General features: G+C 36.5%; 2 protein-coding genes across 3 annotated transcripts; one reads left to right on the top strand and one right to left on the bottom strand.

The window, feature by feature from the left end:
- Positions 1 to 572: 572 nt before the first annotated feature.
- On the bottom strand, positions 573 to 16402 carry LOC141305385 (alpha-taxilin-like). Of its 2 annotated transcripts, none has more exons than XM_073832483.1 (11): positions 16326 to 16402; positions 15682 to 15846; positions 15337 to 15603; positions 14012 to 14103; positions 8999 to 9169; positions 8534 to 8728; positions 8291 to 8410; positions 8050 to 8124; positions 5029 to 5121; positions 4737 to 4832; positions 573 to 2186 (listed from the first exon to the last, which is right to left on the bottom strand). In XM_073832483.1, exons 2-11 carry the CDS (start codon positions 15833 to 15835, stop codon positions 1884 to 1886), a joined length of 1566 nt encoding a protein of 521 aa, XP_073688584.1. In that variant the 5' UTR covers positions 15836 to 15846; positions 16326 to 16402; the 3' UTR covers positions 573 to 1883. The 2 variants fall into 2 exon arrangements, with proteins under 2 accessions (XP_073688584.1, XP_073688585.1); XM_073832484.1 differs by having other exon boundaries at positions 16381 to 16396.
- Positions 16403 to 16904: 502 nt separating this feature from the next.
- LOC141305428 (THAP domain-containing protein 6-like) lies at positions 16905 to 20205 on the top strand. Its single transcript, XM_073832529.1, has 5 exons — positions 16905 to 17024; positions 19019 to 19211; positions 19288 to 19389; positions 19498 to 19599; positions 19685 to 20205. The coding sequence occupies exons 1-5, from the start codon at positions 16945 to 16947 to the stop codon at positions 19916 to 19918; spliced, it is 711 nt and encodes a 236-aa protein (XP_073688630.1). The 5' UTR covers positions 16905 to 16944; the 3' UTR covers positions 19919 to 20205.
- The last annotated feature ends 208 nt before the right edge of the window (positions 20206 to 20413 follow it).

The raw sequence follows: 20413 nt of genomic DNA on the forward strand, positions 1-20413 counted from the left end.
ATTAAAAAGCTTGGAGTCAGTATTTTTTGGGGGAAAAAATTTCTTCTCTGCTGTTTTCAAACTTAATACATTTTTTTTATGAGCAGCAAATCATATTATTAGAATGATTTAAGGATCATGTGACTTGAGTAATGATGCTAAAAGTTCAGCTTTTAACTCAGGAATAAATTACATTTTAAAATATATTTAAATAGAAAACAGTTATTTTAAATAGTAAAAACAAGTTTTTTTAACCTTTTTTGCTGTACTTTGAATTAAATAAATGCAGGTTTGGTGAGCAAAAGAGACTCCTTTAAAAACAAATTATTATCAATATTTAAAACAGTATTTTTTAAAATGTTGCTCTTCTGCACTTTATCAAAGAAACCTGAAAATATCTACTCGTCTGTTTTCAACATAATATTAGTTTATAGGTTTAGAATGATTTTTGAAGGATCATGTGACTGAAATAATGATGATAAAATTCAGGAATTTTGTTGATGTTTTCATTCTGATGTGTGTGTGTGTGTGTATACATATATATACACTGAAATATCAGTCTATCAACAATGAATACAGGAATCACCTTTTAATTTTCTTAGTTTTTTAATTCGCAAATAAATGTATACAGGGTGTGGAGGGGAAAATAACCAACAAAGATCTTTGGTACCTTCTTGTACAATGGGAATGTCAAATTTGAATGACCAGCAAATAAAAGTCTGATTTTCACACACATACCCATTGAAAAACGTTTTGAAACTAAATCTGAATCTGTGCAGAAACCTTGACTGACTGCAATGAAATATGGAAGGGTTCACATGGCCAACTGATGATTTGATGCACTTGAGGCCCAACACTTTACTAATACTTTTGCACTCCACTAAGCAGGGCACAAAAATGGATGTGAGAAAATCAGAGTGTGCTGACATCACAAAACTAAGTCACTTTGTGTGGAACGTACATTCATTTCTCAGCATGTCAGTGCTTTGCTCACATGCTCGACACTGAGATGACATAAACAGAGCTAGAATTGCATAGTGTACTTGAATCTTCTGGTTTAATCTGATGCAACTGGGCTTTTTACAATGAGGAAACTATTCCCCATTGGTCATGACATCATTTAAGTGCATATTCCGAATTAGAAGTGAATGGAATGTTAAAGGAATGCATCTACAATGCAGAACATATTAACTTAAAGAAGCTAGTGGTGTAAACTTGAGTTAAAAGATACATGACAAATTCAAGTGTTGTGCGTAAGAGAAAGCGTAAAAGAAAATCTATGTTCAGGTTACACAAAACCTTAAACTCAAAAAACAATGTTAGTCTTAACTGTACTTCTACAATTCTAAACTCTGAGTAGTGAAGAGGAATAACAAATCATACATTCATTGTTTGGTGCAAACTATGATTTGTGGGACTTAAACCAAAGATGGAAGGCGTACAAGCAGATTTTACGTGATACCACGACTTAAGGCGAGAAATTAAATAAAAACACCTAAAGAAATAGCATCACCTCACAACTGCTGTTTCCTGGCAAAGCCGCCTGTTTAGATTCTTTACGTTTTTTCAGCCCAACTGAAAAGAGACAAGCATTTAGTGGACAAACACTGAGCATTCCGACACAGCAGCAACATAGACGCCCCTCTAAATGCAAATATGGACTTTTCTTGGGAATAGGGTGGGATAAAGCAAGCCACATAAAAACCAAAAGAGTATAAACGCAGCATAGGAATCATGTTGAAGGCACAATCTTCCCTGACACAATGAAACCCCCCAGTAGCAGCAGTTCTGTTGTGGATGCAGATGCAGAAAACAACAACAACACTGACTGCCTACGGAGGGTCGGGGCTCTGGTAGAGGCGGGAAGGATTGTGTGTGTCCTGGCCGCCCAGAAACAGTGAGACTCAATCCTGGGCTGAGCACACCTCTCTGTGAGTCTCGGCCTCTAGATCTGGAGAGCAGTGGCAGGCAGAGCTACAGGCGGTTTGTGGAGTCTCTGGGTTGTTCTGATGGATGGGGCTGCCCTCCGAGTCTGTGGCTTCTGATGGTGACCCCGCCCCTGTTTCTGGCTTACTCTCAACGCCTGTGGAGATGCCCTGAACCTTCTTACTCAGCTCGTTGCGTTCGATCTGTAATGCGCGACAGAGCTTTTCCAGTCGCTGCACCTTCACCTGCAGGCTTTCGAATTCTTTGTCTCGTAGTGTCTTCTACAGTAGAAAAGATATTTCAGATTTTAAGCTGGTGACAAATACAACAGAGAACAGTATTTCAGGGTTCGTACAGATGGTGCTAAATGAAATTTCAGGACTTTTCAAGCACTACTTTTTTGATTTTCAAGGACTTCAATCAGGGATCTTACTTATCCAACAATGTCTACTCTTTTAAATGCACAAAAAGGGGAAAAATTATGTGAAGCACATACAAAGTATTACTAAAGTATTACAAAGTATACTACACTATAACTATAGTAAAACCACAAATCATTTTCTAAAGGGGTTTGTTATTGTGTATATTGATGTTTTCTACCATTTCAGAACAAAGCAGATTTGCAAAATCGCTCCGAAACCTTATCTGAAACAAATAATTTGCATTCCGCACTCCGAAGTTCAATTTCAAAGCAAAAGAGTCGCGAACATGCGCCGAAGTCTCAAACTAAATCAAATGGTTTGCGATCCACGCTCTGAAGCCGATCTGAATAATGATTTGCGAACCATCATTACAATTCAGGAGTTCATCATTCCAAATCATTTGACTTAGATCGGAACTTTGTGCGTCGCAAAACATTTAATTTCGATCGGGACTTCAAATCATGCATCACAAATAATTTGATTTAAATGATTAAAATCGTGAAATGATTCATGAACCCATTTCGATCTAAATCAATTTTTCATGATACGCTTTCTGAAATCCAGATATGAATCAAATGATTTGTGATAGGCGAAGTTCCAATCTAAAGCAAATGATTTGTGAACCCGCTCCAAAGTTTAGATCTAAATCAAATGATTCGCGATCCATGCTCTAAAGCCAAACTTAATGACTCATGAACCATCCTTTCAGATCAAAACTTGGAGTGTGGAGCGCAAATCATTTGACTGAGATCGGAACTTCACATATCGCAAATCGTTTGATTTGAATCAATTTGCAAAATGATTCACGAACCCGTTCCGATCTAAATCAAATGTTTTGCGATATGCTTTTGTGAAGTCCCGATATGAATCGAATGATTTGCGAACCCGCTCCACAGTTCAGATCAAAATAAGATGATTTGTTATTCAAATATTCAAATAAATTGAAACCGATCTGAATAATGATTCACAAACCATCTTTTCAGATCAGGACTTGGAGCGCAAATCATTTGACTTTGATCTGAACTTCAAATCACGTATCACAGATCATTTGATTTGAATCATTCAATTCACGAAATGATTCACAAACTCATTCAGATCTAAAGCAAATGATTTGCAATGCGCCAACAGATTGGAGCGCTTTGAAACCGTGAATCGTTTTGCAACCAATAGTTTAACTGATTCAGAGTTTCGAAAAGCTTAATTTCACACATCACTAAGTGCTTTCTAAATCATTACGAGCAATGTTAAAAATCTGAAGATGAATGGCTCTTTTAATTTGATCTGGTTTTTGCTAGTGAATCTCTTGAAACGAATGATCGAGTTTGAATCTATCAGAGTGATTCCAGCATAAATGACCAAATTGATTTGGTTCACCTGTTCCCCTTTTCATGTCTTTAGCCATGTTTAAAAGACATTGTCAGTACTACTACTGGCTTAGCTCACGAGACATTAACTAAAATAAGCAAAAGAAGGTATTATATACTACACTTTTACTATAGTAAAACCACACATAATTTTCTTAAAGGATTTGTTTTTGTGTATACTTTCTTTCTTTTTTTGTTTTTACAACTGTACTGCCTAATAGTTTGATGTTTACTGTTTCAGAAAAATTCAGAAAAAAAGATTAGCAAAACCGCACCGAAATCCTGATCTAAAAAAAATATTTGCAATAGGTTCTCTAAAGTCTCAAACTGAATCAAATGATTCAACCTTCACACTCCGAAGTTCTGATTTCAAAGCGAAAGACTCGCAAACCGGCTCAACTCGCTTTGCGATACGCAAAGTTTCGATCCAAGTCAATTGATTCACGAACCATGCTCTGAAGCCAATCTGAATAATGATCACGAACCATCCTTTCGTGTCTTCAGCCATACATGACATTGTCAGTATTACTACTGGCTTAGCTCGCTAGACATTAAGGGCTGGGTTTCACAGACAGGGATTAGACTAAGCCAGGATTAGGCCATAGTTCAATTTAGACAATAAAGTAGTTTTTTTTAAACACGCCTTAAAAAAAAAATTCTGGTGTGCATCTTAAATCAAAACAAGGGCACTGACATATTTCAAGATCAATCAGTGCAAGTTTTGTTTTGTTTTTTTCCTCAGTTGAAACAGCTCAGACTTGCATTTAAGTCTGGGACTAGGCTCTTAAGCCTTGTCTGTGAAATTGGGGGTAACTGAAATAAGCGAAAGAAAGGCGTGATTTTGAAAAGATATGTGCTCATTTCATTTATTTCATAGATGCACTGTCTTTCAATAATTCAAGAACTTTTCAAATACCTCTTCAGGAATATAGCTATTTTCAAGGGTTTCCAGGCCTTAAATTTCAAAAAGTCAAACTCAAGTACTTCAAGCACTTTAAGCACCTTCTACAAACCCTGGAATTTGCAAAGATCTGAGTACAATCACCTCCTCTGCCATTTCCAGCAGGGCTTTGTTACTACTTTCCCATCGCGATCTGTACATGGTCGTCTCCTTCTCCAGCTTCTTAATCTTCTTTGTCATCTGCGGCACAATGCAAATACAGATTGAATCACCTTCACATACAAGCTTTAGAGATTTATGTTTCGTGTTGTGAAAAGTTGTAACAACGCCCAAGATGACCTACATTCTATGTAGTACAGACCTTGCAAACTAAAAGTGTCTTTATTAGGACACGAAGTCCACACTAATCTCCAATAGTTATTAAACAGTCATTTACCTTTTCCATCTCTTGCTTGAATGTTGTGAACACCTCGTTGCTTTTGGAAAGTGTGTTCTGAAACTCTTCAAACTTCTCTGTGTACAGTGAGAGCTATAAAAGATGAAATAAGTATGTTAAAGGGGTCATGACATAAGAAATCAAATTTGCCTTGATCTTTTGGAATATAAGAGGTCTTCTCACCCACTGGCATTCAGTTGCTTAACAGCTGATCAATTGAATACGCTGAATGCGAGTGTCACGTTAAAAGCTAATAGAAATTGCAATGCTGCCACTATATTGTCTACACTGGATACAGTACACAAAACTGTATCCAGTGCAAAAAATGTATTAACATTATAGCTAAACCTCAAGGAACATATTAAAATGAGAAAAATCCATGCCATGACCCCTTTAAGTTAAACACACAAAACAGTAACGCATGTTTCTAAATGCCACTGTAAAAACACCATCATAATGCAAGGGAATTCTGGTAGATCCCAGATTCAATGTAAATCTATGCCAAGTGTGACACACGCTACTTTTCATAAGTTTGAGGCCGATTTCTTAATGTTTTTGAAAGAAGTGTATTTGTCACCAAGACTGCATTTATGTGACAAAAAATACAGTAATACTGTGATAATTGTTAATAATCAAAAGAACTGTTTTCTATTCTAACATTTTAAAATGCTAATTATTCCCATAATGCAAAGCTTAATTTTCATCATTACTCCAGTCTTCAGTGTCACATGATCCTTCAGATATCATTCAAAAGCTATGTTCACACTTGCCGTCTTTTTTAAAACTGTCAGCGTCTGTTTTACATTACACATAATCCTATGGAGTAAACAGTTTTCAAAAAAAAAAAAAAAACTTGAGCAATTTCTTTTTTAAACGCCAGTGCCTTTTTCTGCAGCTCAGAGTGTCTTTCCAAGCTGAAAAAAAGTTGAACTTTTCTGAGGAAAACACCCTACGCCAAGCGCCTTTTTGACAGCTGACCAATCGAGTAGCTAGACCTGTCATTTCCTTAAAGGGGTCATCGGATGCCCATTTTCCACAAGTTCATATGATTCTTTAGGGTCTTAAAGGTGCAGTGTGTAGATTTTTGCGGCATCTAGCGGTGAGATTGTGAATTCCAACCAACGGCTCCCGTCCACCGCTCACCCCTCCCTTTACAGAAGGTACGGTGGCCCACACGGGATTAAGATGTCGTCGTTTTAGACAGCAAAGAGTAATTAGGTTTCTTTTAAAATGTAAATTAAGGAATTATATTTACTTAATTCAATAAAACGGTGTTATTGTGAATATTACAGTTACATGTTCATCATTGTGTCAGTGTTTTTCCGCTAGAACAACAGTGATGAAACGCGATCTGTAGAGCAGTTTGTCCGTTTAGGGCTACTGTAGAAACAATACGGCGACTTCCATGTGAGGGGACCCGCGGTGTATGTAGATATAAACTGATAATTCTAAGATAATAAAAACATAATGGTTCATTAAGTAAGGTCTTTATACATCCCTGAAAACATAGTTATGTATACTATATTGCATTTCTGTCTAGAGATCATCTTAAATATTACACATTGCACCTTTAATGAAAAGTCTCTAATATACTTTGATTAAAAATTCTCAATAGTAGAGTAAAAAAAACACCCTTTTACCTTGTCAAAATCAGCTCTGCAACATTTCAGCTCATTTTAAGACATGGCTCCTTTAAATGCCACCGAGTTCTGCTCGCCCCGCCCCAGTCTGGGATTATGTTTACTTTAGACGCATATAGCAGCGTTTAGCTGCATTTAGCTGCGTTTATCGGCGAAACTTGCCAACAAGCACTTTATTAAGAAAGGCCATTTGCAAAGATGCATAAAAAACCCTTATACTCACTTCTGCTGTGGGTGAAGCTGCATCAGGAACGATTCACACGAAAATAGATGCATATGTAGATCGGGATTGGCACTTTCCATTTAAAAACGAAAGTAACGTTAAACCTCTGTGTCTTCAGCGGCTCAGATGTCGGTAGTAAATGACTACTGCTATGTTCATTATTACCTCCAACAACAGAACACCTCAATCCCTCAACTAGAGTCACACAGTGAGGATCGTATTCGGACTGTTTCAGCTCTATGAGGGCGGGTCTAAGGTAAAACGCTCATGTCAATCAAATGTATTTTATCACAATGACAAGAAGCTAAGAATGAACTGATTTTAAAAAGGGGATATTACTTTTAAAGATTAAAAAATACCACTGGGTGGATTTTTAGTTTTGCACCCGATGACCCCTTTAACAACAAGAAACTATGGGAAAGGTGCCGGTAGATAGACTTTTATTTTATTGTGAACCTACATTTGCCTCCCCGTTAACTTGAAAAACCGACGTGCAGTGCCGATAGCTTCTTGAGCCACACATTGACATGTACAGTAGCGCCGTTGCACTTTGAGTGTCCCTTTTCAAGTCGCATACCTTTCCTGATCCCGTCCCCTCTTTCTCTTTCCCACTTTGTTGCCTGTCTAAACACCGTCCTATTAAATAAAAAAGAAAATCCAAAAAAAGAAAAGAGCAAGCTTCCTCTTTTCTCGACATTTCTGCACCACATAGGCTACTGTTGCAGCTGTTGTTATAGCAACAAAAAACTCCCTCAGCTGCAAAGCTGACAGATTTTTTTTTTTTTTTTTTTTTTACTAAAAAGGCACCCTTGTCAACTTTCTTTTGTCAAAAAGATGCCAAGTGTGAACATAGCCTAATTTGCTGATTTCTTGTTCAAGAAAGATTTATTATCATTGTTGAAAACAGTTGTGCTGCTTGATATGTTTGTGAAAACAACAACACATTTCTCCCTAGAATGCTCTGATAAATAGAAATTTCAAAAGAACACCATTTATTTTGAATATTTTAAACATTATAAATATCTTTACTGTTACTTTTGATCAATTGAATGCAGCCTTGCTGAATAAAAGTATTAATTTATTTGGAAAAAAAAATCTAATAATAATCTAATAAGTTGAGCTGTCTTATAGATGCATGATCTATCCTGTGTTCCTCACCTGCTGTTTCAGATGGACTTCCTGCTGTTTCATAAGCTCATACATCCTCTGGGACTCAGCTGCCTCTTTCAGGAGCTGTGAAAGAAAGAAATGACAAACCATATTAATCTTATTTAGTGACTGGCAGCTCTTGCCCAGAAGACATAACCACACTGGATGGATATACAATGCAAGTCTCTATGTTTCTGTAATTTCAGTTGACTGCATGCTGCAGTACAGCATAAAGGATGTAGAAACTCACAAAGTCTTTCTCCTTCTGATGCCGACCCTCTGAGTCCTTGAGCAGTGCCTGTGCCTGATGAAGCTTTGCATCTACCAGCTGCTGCTGCAGATCTTTCTGCTTGAACACCTTGTCAATATGCTGAGACAGAAAACAACTCTCATAGGTACAGTAGCTCCAAAACAACAAAAGTCATTACATTATATAAAACATCAAACCACGTGCCATCTGCAAATCTTCATTCTCTGTTTCTATATATCTCACCTCTTCTCTGAGCTCGTACTGTTCAATAAGCTTCTTCAGTTTGTCAGCCAGCTCCATGTTCTCCTGCCTTAGGTTTGCATTACGCTCGTTGTGCTGCTCCATCTGAGCTTGGATGTCATTCAGAGTCACCTGGAAATGTGAGGTCACTTCCTTCCTTTTCTCCTCCTCCAGTCGGGCACGTTGCACACCATCCTCCTGCCGAGTACAGCAAACATCAATCCATTTATCTCATTAAGGAACATATAATGCAACAAGCCTCTGGTTATGTGAAAAGTAGAGTTGGAGCAGACTGATGAAACAATACTTTGAGCAGCAGGGAAGGGAAAATGCTGAGGCAGGACTCTGATCACCTCTGAAATGTAATTTTGCATGAGGCAGGCACCACACACATGATGGATTACGCTAAACTCTCCGAGCGTAAATAATGGAAATGAAGTTATTTGCATTCATATCAAGTTAGTGTACCTTAAGTGTGCGGTTGTGTCTCTGCAGTTCCCGACAGAGACTCTCCAGCTTGCTGCGTGCCAGGATGGCTTTGCTGTGCTCGTTTCTTAAGTGGTCCTTCTCCTGGATCAGCTGCGTCTGCTTCTTTTGCAGAGACCGCATCTGTTTCTGCGCATTACGGTGCTCCTCTAGCTGAAGCAGGACGGAAGCATTATTAGCATTTCTCTAAATTAAGGATGTCACAACAGCAATATTTAGGTAGTCAATCTCACAAGCTTTAGTCAATTACTAGGGATGCAAGATGGTAATGTCTGCACTGATACAGATTAGAATGCCATTAGAATGCCTTATACCGATACCTTCGTTTTTTTTTTAAGAAAACAAACTATTATATTAAATTGCTATTTTTAAAAAACTAAAATAAAAACTGAAATCATAAATAACTAGCACATTTTTATAAAAACATGTCAGATTTATTCAAACAAACATGTAACTAATGGTAAATTAAGTCCAGTGTTTTAATAGCTAACTAACCAACTGAACATCTTGACATAAATGCAATGTTAAGGAACATGTTGCTTAAAAGCTTTTCTGTGATTAAAACACTGATTACATGTGACATGATACTTTTCAGTAAGTTGTACTGTATTTTCCAACATACTTTCTGATATTCATTCATGTTTATTTCCTGCTATAACTTGTATTAAAGTGGAAGAGGCTTTGTGCTGCTGCTTGAACTGAGCCAGACAAAGTAAATCTGTCAAACCACATTGAAAAGCATCAAAAGCCCTTTTCACGCAGAGTCTTTACTGGTAAATTACCGTTAAGAGAACATGTGTGAACAGGTAAATTTGTTCTGCCAATTTACCAGTATGAGAATATGTAACATCACCAGTAAATTACCAGTAATGTGCTTTGTGAATGCAGAACGAGTTTACTGGTATGAGCACATACAAGTTCAGAACGAGCTAAACATCTAGTCTGGGCCAATCATAACAATCTAACACAATGATGCATTTCCTCCATTGTCTATTACAATGTCTCTGGGCCAAAATCAGCTGAATTAATGCTAATGCTATTAATGCTTGGCACAAAAATAAACATCAACAGAAACACTGACCACGTTTACCCCTCCATGTTTACAAAACACAACACCAGGAGGAGAAGCCGTTTAGATGACATTTCTGGTTGATGATGTTACAGAATTTACAGGTATTTTGAAACTGATGTGTGAATGGTGCTTTACCGGTAAAAGGATGTTATGTTGTCGCCTGTGTAAACACTGCATTTTTCTATTTACTTGTAAAGTCATTCCTTTAATTTTACTGAAATTTACTGGCATTACTGTGTGAAAGAGGCGACAATGGCCCTAATTGATTGCATTTTGTGACAGATGGTCAATAGTACATATTACAGCAACTCCCAATACTAATTATAAGCCGATACATCGGTGCATCCCTAGTACTTACAGTAGTAATAGCACCGAGATGTGAATCTTCATAAATGTATAAATGAATAAGGCTCTTGATGTTGAAATGTGGGCTGAAACACAAATGCATTTTCTGCTATTGTATTCATGTAGACGAGCTGAAGCCGAAATGGCAACACACTGTTCAGCAAAGGCTGTAGGCAGCACTGATGACAAGAACCCTTAATCAGCTCATCTAATCTCAGTCAGGACACACCGGCAACTTTTCTAGCACTACATGAAAACGGTTCTTCCTGCAATTAATGTTCATTTCGGTTATTTTTCCTAATCGACAGCCAACGCTAATTAACCGATTATTAACTGTAAACCAACAAAATTATTTTAAATTAGAATCGAATTAAATTAGAAAGGATAAATGTCTGTGACCCGTTAAAAATACTAGCATTTGTTTTCCAGGGATTAATTTTACACGCGCAAAAAGCGGGGAACAACAGAATGTGATGATTCACATGGTCACATCACATCACGCACCTGCAGTGCTTCTGTGGGCGGAGAAAAATATCGTAAAGTTAGGATACATATAATGAATGAATGGGCCAACACGATAAATATTTTTACTTAATTTTAAAAAAATGAAAGAAAAACACTGTGCAACAAGTAGCTAGTATTTTTTGGGTTAATTTTTCTGGTGCGTGAATGGAAACAAAGACGGCTGAATGTGGCATCACATTTTTCTTTATTTTACAAAAGCACAAAGATTTGTTTTTATTGTGAATGTACTCAAATAAAATCAAACCTTTACAGTTTCGAATGTCTGTATAAGTAGTTGTTTGCACCGCAGGTGCGTGCACAGTTAAGCATCGCTAACTTGACAAAGCAGCCCTTTCGTTATCATAATAAAATACATCCAAAACATATGGAAAAAACACTGCTCAGTTTGAATAATCTGTACCGTTAATTGTTATCAGCATACTGCCATGATATTATGCCAAACAATTTGTTTAATGTGAATATTAGAATGCGAGTGAAGTAGCAAAAACAGGTTAAAATAATAAATAATACTTTGGCATTCAAATACATCTCGAATACAGAAACATTCGGATTTGTGTAGAATGAGAGACCCAATGTTATAGTTTCAGTTTTGCTTCAGCCTAAATTAATTAATTTTGGCTTGTCGTTTATATAGCCTAGCTTCTTATATTTTTCATTATTGCTTTTTTTTCTGAATACTGTTAAATTGAAAGGATTTGTTGTGGAGTAAGGCAAAGTAAAATAGCCTAGTCTAGCTATGTTTATAGTGCTTACTTCTGTATGTAATTTATCTTTTTTTCCTCTCAAAAACAAATTTTATTTTACTTTAATCATGCAGCAATTATTTTACTATAGTGTTGCCACGATGCTGGAATTATTAAGGGGGTAAATTTCTGTTTTAATTTAAAGATAAATATAACAAGTCTAGAACATGACAATGAGGTATATGCATATGTACACTGCTACAGCCCTGTTCAGCTTCTTAGCTTCATTTGAGTTTGCTTCATACTTTCTTTGCTGTTCAAATACAACTGGTAGTGTAGGTTGTAAACTTTTTTTTTTCTTTTTAGACCACACTTTTAAAATTAACTGAACTAACTAATCTTAGAACTTAAGTTAATGGTAAAAGATATTTGTTAACATTAGTTAACATGAATAAACAATTCTAAATACTTCCAAAACATTTATTAATCTTAGTTAACAGTTCATTTAAACTATAATTTACTAATACATGAACTAATTAAAATCCAAAGTTCTATCTGTTGATATTTTTTATTGGACCAGAGCTAACATGATCCGTTGTATTTTTATTATCTACCATTATCAAAGATTCAAATATACTGTAACAAATGCATTGCTCATCATTAGGGATGGGAATCGAAAACCGGTTCTTGTTGAGAACCGGTTCCCAGTGTTTCAATTCCTTTGAATCGTTTGCAAAATTTGCAAACGATTCCCTTAACGATTCCAGTGGGCACGAATGACGTCATCACGTGCATTGCGTATCTTACGCACGTTGCGTAGCTTACGCTCAGTCAATAGTAAGCATGGCGCCTAAGCGGAACAAACGCTCTAAAGTGCGGTTGTATTTCACCAAAAAAGACGAAAATAGAGCAACTTGCAATACTTGCAGCGTAGATATTTCCTCAAAGGGAGGAAATACCACTAACATGCTAAAACATTTGCGCACACAGCATGCAATAACAATAAAAGAATGTTGCATTTTCGATCTGCTCCGGACTAACAGTTCTCAACGTATATCTATGGTTCTCAACCCAGGAGCGTCACTGGCTGACAGTTCTATTTTTGAGTTCATATATATCCTTTTAAAAAGGAGAATTTTAATTTCTATTAGAAAATGTTGGACATTCTTGTAGAATTGCCACAAAATAATTTATGTTGTATTTTGTTAATTTTACAGAAGAATATTTATTTTATTATTTAATAAATTTTTTCATTGGTGAATGGTGATGGTGATGCTAATCAACAATTTGTTGTCCCTTTTCTTCCAAATGAGAATCGATAAGGGAATCGATAAAGAATCGAATCGTTAAGCAGAATCGAAAATGGAATTGGAATCGTAAAAATCTTATCAATTCCCATCCCTACTCATCATTCATAAATGCTGGTTAATAGATTAACATTATTTGATGAACAGATTTTAATGCCGGATTCATAATCACTGATCCACGCAAGCAAACATGCGTGCATCACACACAATGCTCAGTTGCTCACTGGACTGACATTAAGACAAATTGCAGAATTTAAGTAATCATTTTTTTAAATAAAGTTAAATAACCGCAGTTAATTTATATTTGACCGCAGTTAAGGTATTTACTCGTCTAAGATTCCTCAATCTGATTATATTAACGAACTACGGTAAAAAAACGGGACAACGCTCATACAAGCAACAATAATAGGCAATCTTATCTAATGATTCAGTCATGTTAAAATGAGAACAGTTCTTCTTTATATAGATCCGGGTGTCTGTCTTTCAGGTGCTTTGCGAAATTAGTGGTGTTAGCGCCTTTTGTTAGCACTGCTCTGTAGCAACTCTTACATGTTGGCTTGCTTGTGTACTTCGGCTTTCCATGTTCATTTGTTTTATATCCGAAATATTTCCAGATAGCACTCCTGCTGTGTTCTTTATCAAACAAAGCCGGTCGCGGGGGCGCCGCACTCGCCTTTCTATTCGCTTCACTTGAAAGAGACGAGACAGGCACTGCGGTCACGTGTGGTGTTTGTCAACGCGCCTTTGCAGAGAAGTGAAAGTGACAGCTCGGCTAGTATCGATACTTCGGGAAATTAGTATTGGTATCGTTCAGATATTTCAGTATTTATCGAAATATCGATATTTTTGACAACACTATTTTACAATATTTTGATAAACTACTGAAGAAAAAATAAATAAAAAAAATAAAAAACAAATAAATGACCTTTTAAACCAACTGATTGTAGTCGGTTTATGGATAACCAGTTAAAATGAGCATCCCTACTCTAAGAGTGATATTGTTTTTCTTTATACAACACATGATTTAAGATGTTGACATCTTTTGATCATCATCATGTCTTACCAGCTCAGCATACTTCTTACAGAGACCACCCAGCTTCTCTTCTGGAGTGCTCAATGTGTTGAGGGTCTGCATTAGAAGGGTGATTTCTCTGCCTAAAACACACAAGCAGAACACAGATTTTAGGTAAAGAATAGCGTTATTAACATTTCACAATTGATTCAGATCATGATTACAATTATTTCAGGAATAGAAATTCTAAATTACGCAAACTACAACTACATTACAAAACACTACTGGTTAAAACTGACAACGGATCCCAAATTCAGCTGCTATTAATTTGAGGTATCATTGAAATCAACACTCAAATAAAAAAAGTTCATGTCTGAACAGCAAATTAAAAATGTCTGATTATATAGTTATGTTTTACTCCAATTCACCGTTAAAATTAATTGTTTAACGTTTAAACAGCAACTGTCATAAAACCTGTTTTGGGAGGCAAACTAGGAATTATGTTTGGTAAATCATTATTCATGCATCAACTGAAAACTACAAAAATGATCTTGGAATTTAAGAATCAATATTGTTTTGTTAAAATGAATACTGAAATCTGGTAATCAATATTTTCAGCCAAGCTTTAAGTAAATAAAGCGTAATAATCGATTAACAATACTAAAGCATAAACTCTTGTTTTAAATACACATTATTGGATAATTTGACATTTTGATTGTATATCACAATACTCCATTGTGAATGGAGGTAGAAAAGCAACTGCATTCAGATCAAGTGTGTGGGTTTACTTTGAATTGCATAGAATCACAAAGAAAGAGGCTTGATACAAACTGCCCTGAAGTTCTGCCATATTACACTGTTTACACAGATGTCACTTTAAAAACATGCAGGTTTTTTGTTGGCTGAAGGCGGGGAATTCATGTGGCCAACTTGCAAGGGGAAGTTTTTCGTGCCTGCAAAACTCCTAATACCTATAGTAAATGACTAGATTTCATGCATGACATTTTGCAGAGCAATACAGTAAAAGCTTGTAAAGTAACATTTTAATTTAAGTTAAGTTTTGTCTATTTTAATATATTGTAAAATGTAACTTATTCCTGTGATGTAAAGCTAAATTTTCAGCATCATTACTGCAGTCTTCAGTGTCACATGATCCTTCAGAAATCATTCTAATATGATGATTTGCTGGTCAAGAAACATTTATTATTGTCAGTTAAAAACATAAAACTTTTCCAGGATTCTTTGCTGAAAAGAAAGTTTAAAGAAGAGTAACCATTTGAAGCAGAAACCTTTTGTATCATTATCAGTGTCCTGTCACTGTTTAACCGCGCCATAAAGAGCATGTGTTGCGCGTTCAAGCAAACACACTGACTCACCCAGTCCCTTTACTTTCTTCTTCTCCTGCAGCTTTTTCGGTTCCTTCTCCGTGCATCCATTGCCATTCAGTTTGGCCTCCTCCTGCTTGCCGTCCTCCTTCTCAGACAGCCCGTTCACTTCCACACCATCAGGCTGGCCGTTGGCCACCGCTGCATCCTCGCCGCCGACACCACCATCCACATGACAATAGGTGCTGAGGATGTCCTCCAGCTGTCTACTCAGTTCCTCAGCCATGTCACAGGAAGCACGCGCTCCAGCCTCTGCCACTGAACACAAGAAACAGAAGATGAGCTAGAAGAAATAGGGCAATGATATGTAGATACAAGAAGGTTTTGCACGCTTACAGCCTTCCTCTGCTTGAGAATTGTTGGTTGGAGTACCGCCCGGCTGTGTTACAGTTTCTTTAGGGCTGTTGGTCATCTCAGATGCAACAGTGCTCTCCTCTGTATCATCTGGAGTGCTATCAGCTACTGGATCCTCCATCTCACTCTTCTGCATTGCTACAAATACTAAAAGGAACAATAACACAGGTAAACGACTACAAGACATCATATTGCAATTAATAGCTTGAACAGTTTCGGTTTCAGTTCACTTGGACATTTATGAATCTGCTGGCAAAACAAACAAAGATGACTTGGCTAACACATTACATGTACACATTATAATACATATCCACGCTAATCACTAAACACCGACTTGAGACCACAGTTAAGACATTCAGTCGATTGTCAATCATAAAATGTCAACTGACAGACGTCCAAAACAAAGAACACGTGTTACTTTTAACTGACTGTTTATAACTGTAGATAAACATAGAAGTAGCTGTTTAACATCTCGCTCGACCAGTTTAGCAGCCATGGCTAACCAAACGCTCAGTGAAACATCTGCTAACGTTAAGCGAATCGACGCGCTCTACCGTTTTATGGTTTCAGAAAACAAACACATTGAAAGCATATGTGCTTTCAGCTAATAACGTTTAAATTAATACCAGTAATTTAGTTTGGTCCAAGAAACCACTTCTAATGTTTGTCAGCACTCTTTACCCTTCCCACCGCTGCTTCCAACTGACACAGGAAATGCCAGGGAAACAATCGAAGATGATTGGTCGAACCTTTGGAACTTCCGGTGTTTATGATTTTATTATTACTGTATCGTACTGACAGCGGTTATATATTTATTTTCCCCTTGTTTTGTTTTTATGTTAGCTTTGAATTAATATTTCTCAAAAATATTTCTCAGTAGCGCCGAATTTGGCGCTAGTGATGGAGGAACCGATGCTTTTCGAAGCTTCGAATCAATTGAATCAATCGCTCCTCGAAATGATTCACAAATTCGAAGCGCTGAAAACACAGCAGCCTAACGTTAGTTGAACCTGATAGTCAAAATGGTTTTAAAAAGTGCAACGAAAATTATGTCTAAACACGAGATTACAAGTTTGAAATGTTTCCAAAACAAAAGCCCCATTTATAAAATCACAAGCTCCGAGCCAAAAGATTCAGAACAAAAGATTCGAACAAAATGTTTCGAAAGCGCATTTCATCTTGTATCTGCGTCGCCGCCATATTGGACCGGGCAGCTCTTTGTCAGAAGACTGGTCTGGAGAAAATATGCCTGATTCGTGTGCAGCCTGGGGCTGTAAAAACCGCCGCACAATCCAAAGCAAATACCGGGGAATTACTTTTCACAAGTAAGACTGAGCAGTTCATTCTGGTTGGTCATTTAACGTTATGTTAGCAGAGCCGGACTATTAACGTTAATGGCTAACAATATCAGTCGCTAACTATTAAAGCTGAGACTGTATAAGAGATCTTAGCGGTAAAGTCGTAGGCTGTATGATAGTTTATATATGGATTTATTATATTGGTCCAATCAGCTCGACACATCTCGACTTTTACAACCCATCTCACTGTTTTGAGCAGCGCCACCAAGCCACGTAGCTGTGTACCTAACGTTACATCTGTTACTAAATTGTGCAAAGTTAAACTTTGTGCATTTGTCTGCTATGAAAAACTATAATTCCATTAAAACATATTCTGAATTTAGAAAATGTACTGGATTGCTGGCATCTATTTAAAAAATAACAGATTGATCTGATGTTCATATTGATTAGTGCATTCTATAATAAGTAATATACAGTTGAAGTCAAAAGTTTACATTCACCTTGCAGAATCTGCAAAACGTTAATTATTTTACCAAAATAAGAGGGATTGTACAAAATGCATGTTTCGACATGAATAAGCAATTTACATAAAAGACGTTTACATGTAGTCCACAAGAGAAAATAATTGTTGAATTTATCAAATTACCCTGTTTAAAAGTTGATTCTTGATTCTTAATAATGTGTTGTTACCTGAATGATCCACAGCTGTGTGTGTGTGTGTGTGTGTGTGTGTGTGTGTGTGTGTGTGTGTTTTGTTTTGTTTAGTGATAGTTGTTCATGAGTCCATTGTTTGTCCTGAGCAGTTAAACTGCCCATTGTTCTTCAGAGCAATCCTTCAGGTCCCACAAATTCTTTTTTTTTTTTTTTTTTTTGCACTTTTGTGTATTTGAACCCTTTCAAACAATGACTGTATGATTTTGAGATCCATCTTTTCACCCCGAGTCACTCATTTGCAACTATTACAGAAGGTTCAAACACTCACTGATGCTCCAGAAGGAAGCACTACACATTAAGAGCCAGGGGTGAAAACTTTTGAACGGAATGATGTGTACATTTTTCTTATTTCCCCTAAATCTTTTTTTTTTTTTTCATTTAGTACTGCCCTTCAGAAGCTACAGAAGATACTTACATGTTTTCCAGAAGACAAAAAAAGTTACATTCACCCTGATCTTCATAATTAAAAAAAGTTTTTTCTCTTAATGCATTGTGTTTCATTCTGAAGCATCAGTGAGTGTTTGAACCTTTTGAACCTTGCATATGAGTCCCTCAGTTGTCCTCAGTGTGAAAAGATGGATCTCAAAATCAGTTACTGGCACAGTCCTTGTTAGAAAGGGTTCAAATACACAAAAATGCTGAAAAACCAAAGAATTTGTGGGCCCTGAAGGATTTTTCTGAAGAACAGCAGGCAGTTTAACTGTTCAGGACAAACAAGGGACTATCACTAAACAAACAAAAAAAAAAACAGGGTAATTTTTTTATAAATGTAATTATTATTTTCTGTTGTGGACCTCTTTTATGTAAAAAAAATTATCTTATTCAGGTCAGTATTAAATAAAAAAATAACATGCATTTTGTATGATCCCTCTTTGTTAAAATAATGAAAATTTTGCCGATTCTGTGAGGTGTATATTTTGGCTTAAACTGTATATTAGAGAAATACTATAGATAATATTCATAGTTTTAATGTGACATCCCAGCCTTTTAGGAACAGCTAAAAGCCTTTTCTTTCATTCAAGTGACTGAAAACATGAAAAATGTCTAATAATTTTAGCTGTACTGTATACTGACACTATGACAGTTATTAACTGTAGGTATAATTATAGAATGAGCCTCTTGGAACTTGAAGTACTAGTTTAAATTGTAAACCAAATTACCCATAATCACTGCTTTTTATCTATTTTGGCATTTTTCTTTAAACTGATTTTTTATGACAAGCAATTTGTTCCAGGTGAGTGTCTGACAATTTGCAAAAAAATTGCACTGTTGTTAGCTGGCTATCTAACTTTTCTGACACTTTGAAGGTTTCCTAGGGAGAAAGCATTGAGGAGGCAGTGGGAACTAGCTACAAGAAGAAAAGGTTTTTCTGCCAGTGACTGCTCTGTTCTGTGCAGTGAGCACTTCAAACCACAGGACGTGGACAGGACAGGTCAAATTGTCAGGATTCGAGAAGGAGCTAAACCATCTGTCTTTAATTTCCCGGCTCATCTACAAAGAGTAGGTTTACCATTAGATCTATGTTTTTGATAGCTTGTCATTTAGCTCAGTTATATATTTTATTTTTCAACTTTAGCCAGTGACACCCAGGAAAACAAGAACATCAAGGAAAGCTGTAGAGAACCCACCAGTGGACTGTCCTCAGCAGTTACAAGAGACTAAACCTCTGCCTAATGTAGTGAGTATTTGTATGAATTATGCACCAAAGAGTAGGTTTACCATTAGATGACATGTTTTTGATAGCTTGTCATTTAGCTCCGTTATATATTTTATTCTTTAACTTTAGCCAGTGACACCCAGGAAAATAAGAACATCAAGGAAAGCTGTAGAGAACCCACCAGTGGACTGTCCTCAGCAGTCACAAGAGACTAAACCTCTGCCTAATGTAGTGAGTATTTGTATGGATTATGCACCAAACAGATATGACCGTGATATAATCATAATAGAAACATTTTCATCCTTCTTTCTTATAGGACCACTCCTATGCATTGCCTGCAGATCCCACTAATCTAAAGGCCAGACTCAGCGAAGCCTTGGCTAGAGTGGAGAGTCTGGAGCGAGACATGAGGAACGTGAAGAAACGGGAACAAAGGGCAAAGAACATGGTGCTTGCTCTTCTAGAAGACCTGGATGGAAAAAAACTCATAAATGAAGAGTTGAAACACAAGCTCAATTTCTACTCAGGGAAAATGAAGATAAAAAGTTGAGAGCTGTATAGCAGATAAGTTCCATGGATGCCAAATCTGGCCTTAAAATGATGTTAGATATGTTGATATGTATATATGATTTGTCTGTAGTTCCAGTGCAGTGCTTTGGTGGGATAAGACTTTAGTCTTCAGTGTTGTGGGAATTAATTTATTTTGTGACATAGTTTGTCAGCCATATCCTTGTCATGCATTTATGTGTTTATTTTTAGTTGTTTGTACAGAAATGGATAAATGTGAAAAACATATATTGTATTAAATATTTCAATAATATTGTCTAATACAAAATATTTAAAGGGTGCAGTTTTTCTCAAAATATTGTTTTTCTGACTGCTTTACTGTAATACAGTTAGCATTGAACTGACATTCAGGTACTGCTGTAGTTTCTTAGATTTTGAGAAAAATAGTGACATGGGTTTTCAGTGCATTTGATGGCTTTTTGAGTTTAGATATGGGAGTTATAATTTTGTAATTTTGAGAAATATGTTTCAGGAAATA

This window comes from Garra rufa, unplaced genomic scaffold, assembly GCF_049309525.1.
Source record: "Garra rufa unplaced genomic scaffold, GarRuf1.0 hap1_unplaced_002, whole genome shotgun sequence".
Taxonomy (NCBI): Eukaryota; Metazoa; Chordata; class Actinopteri; order Cypriniformes; family Cyprinidae; genus Garra; species Garra rufa.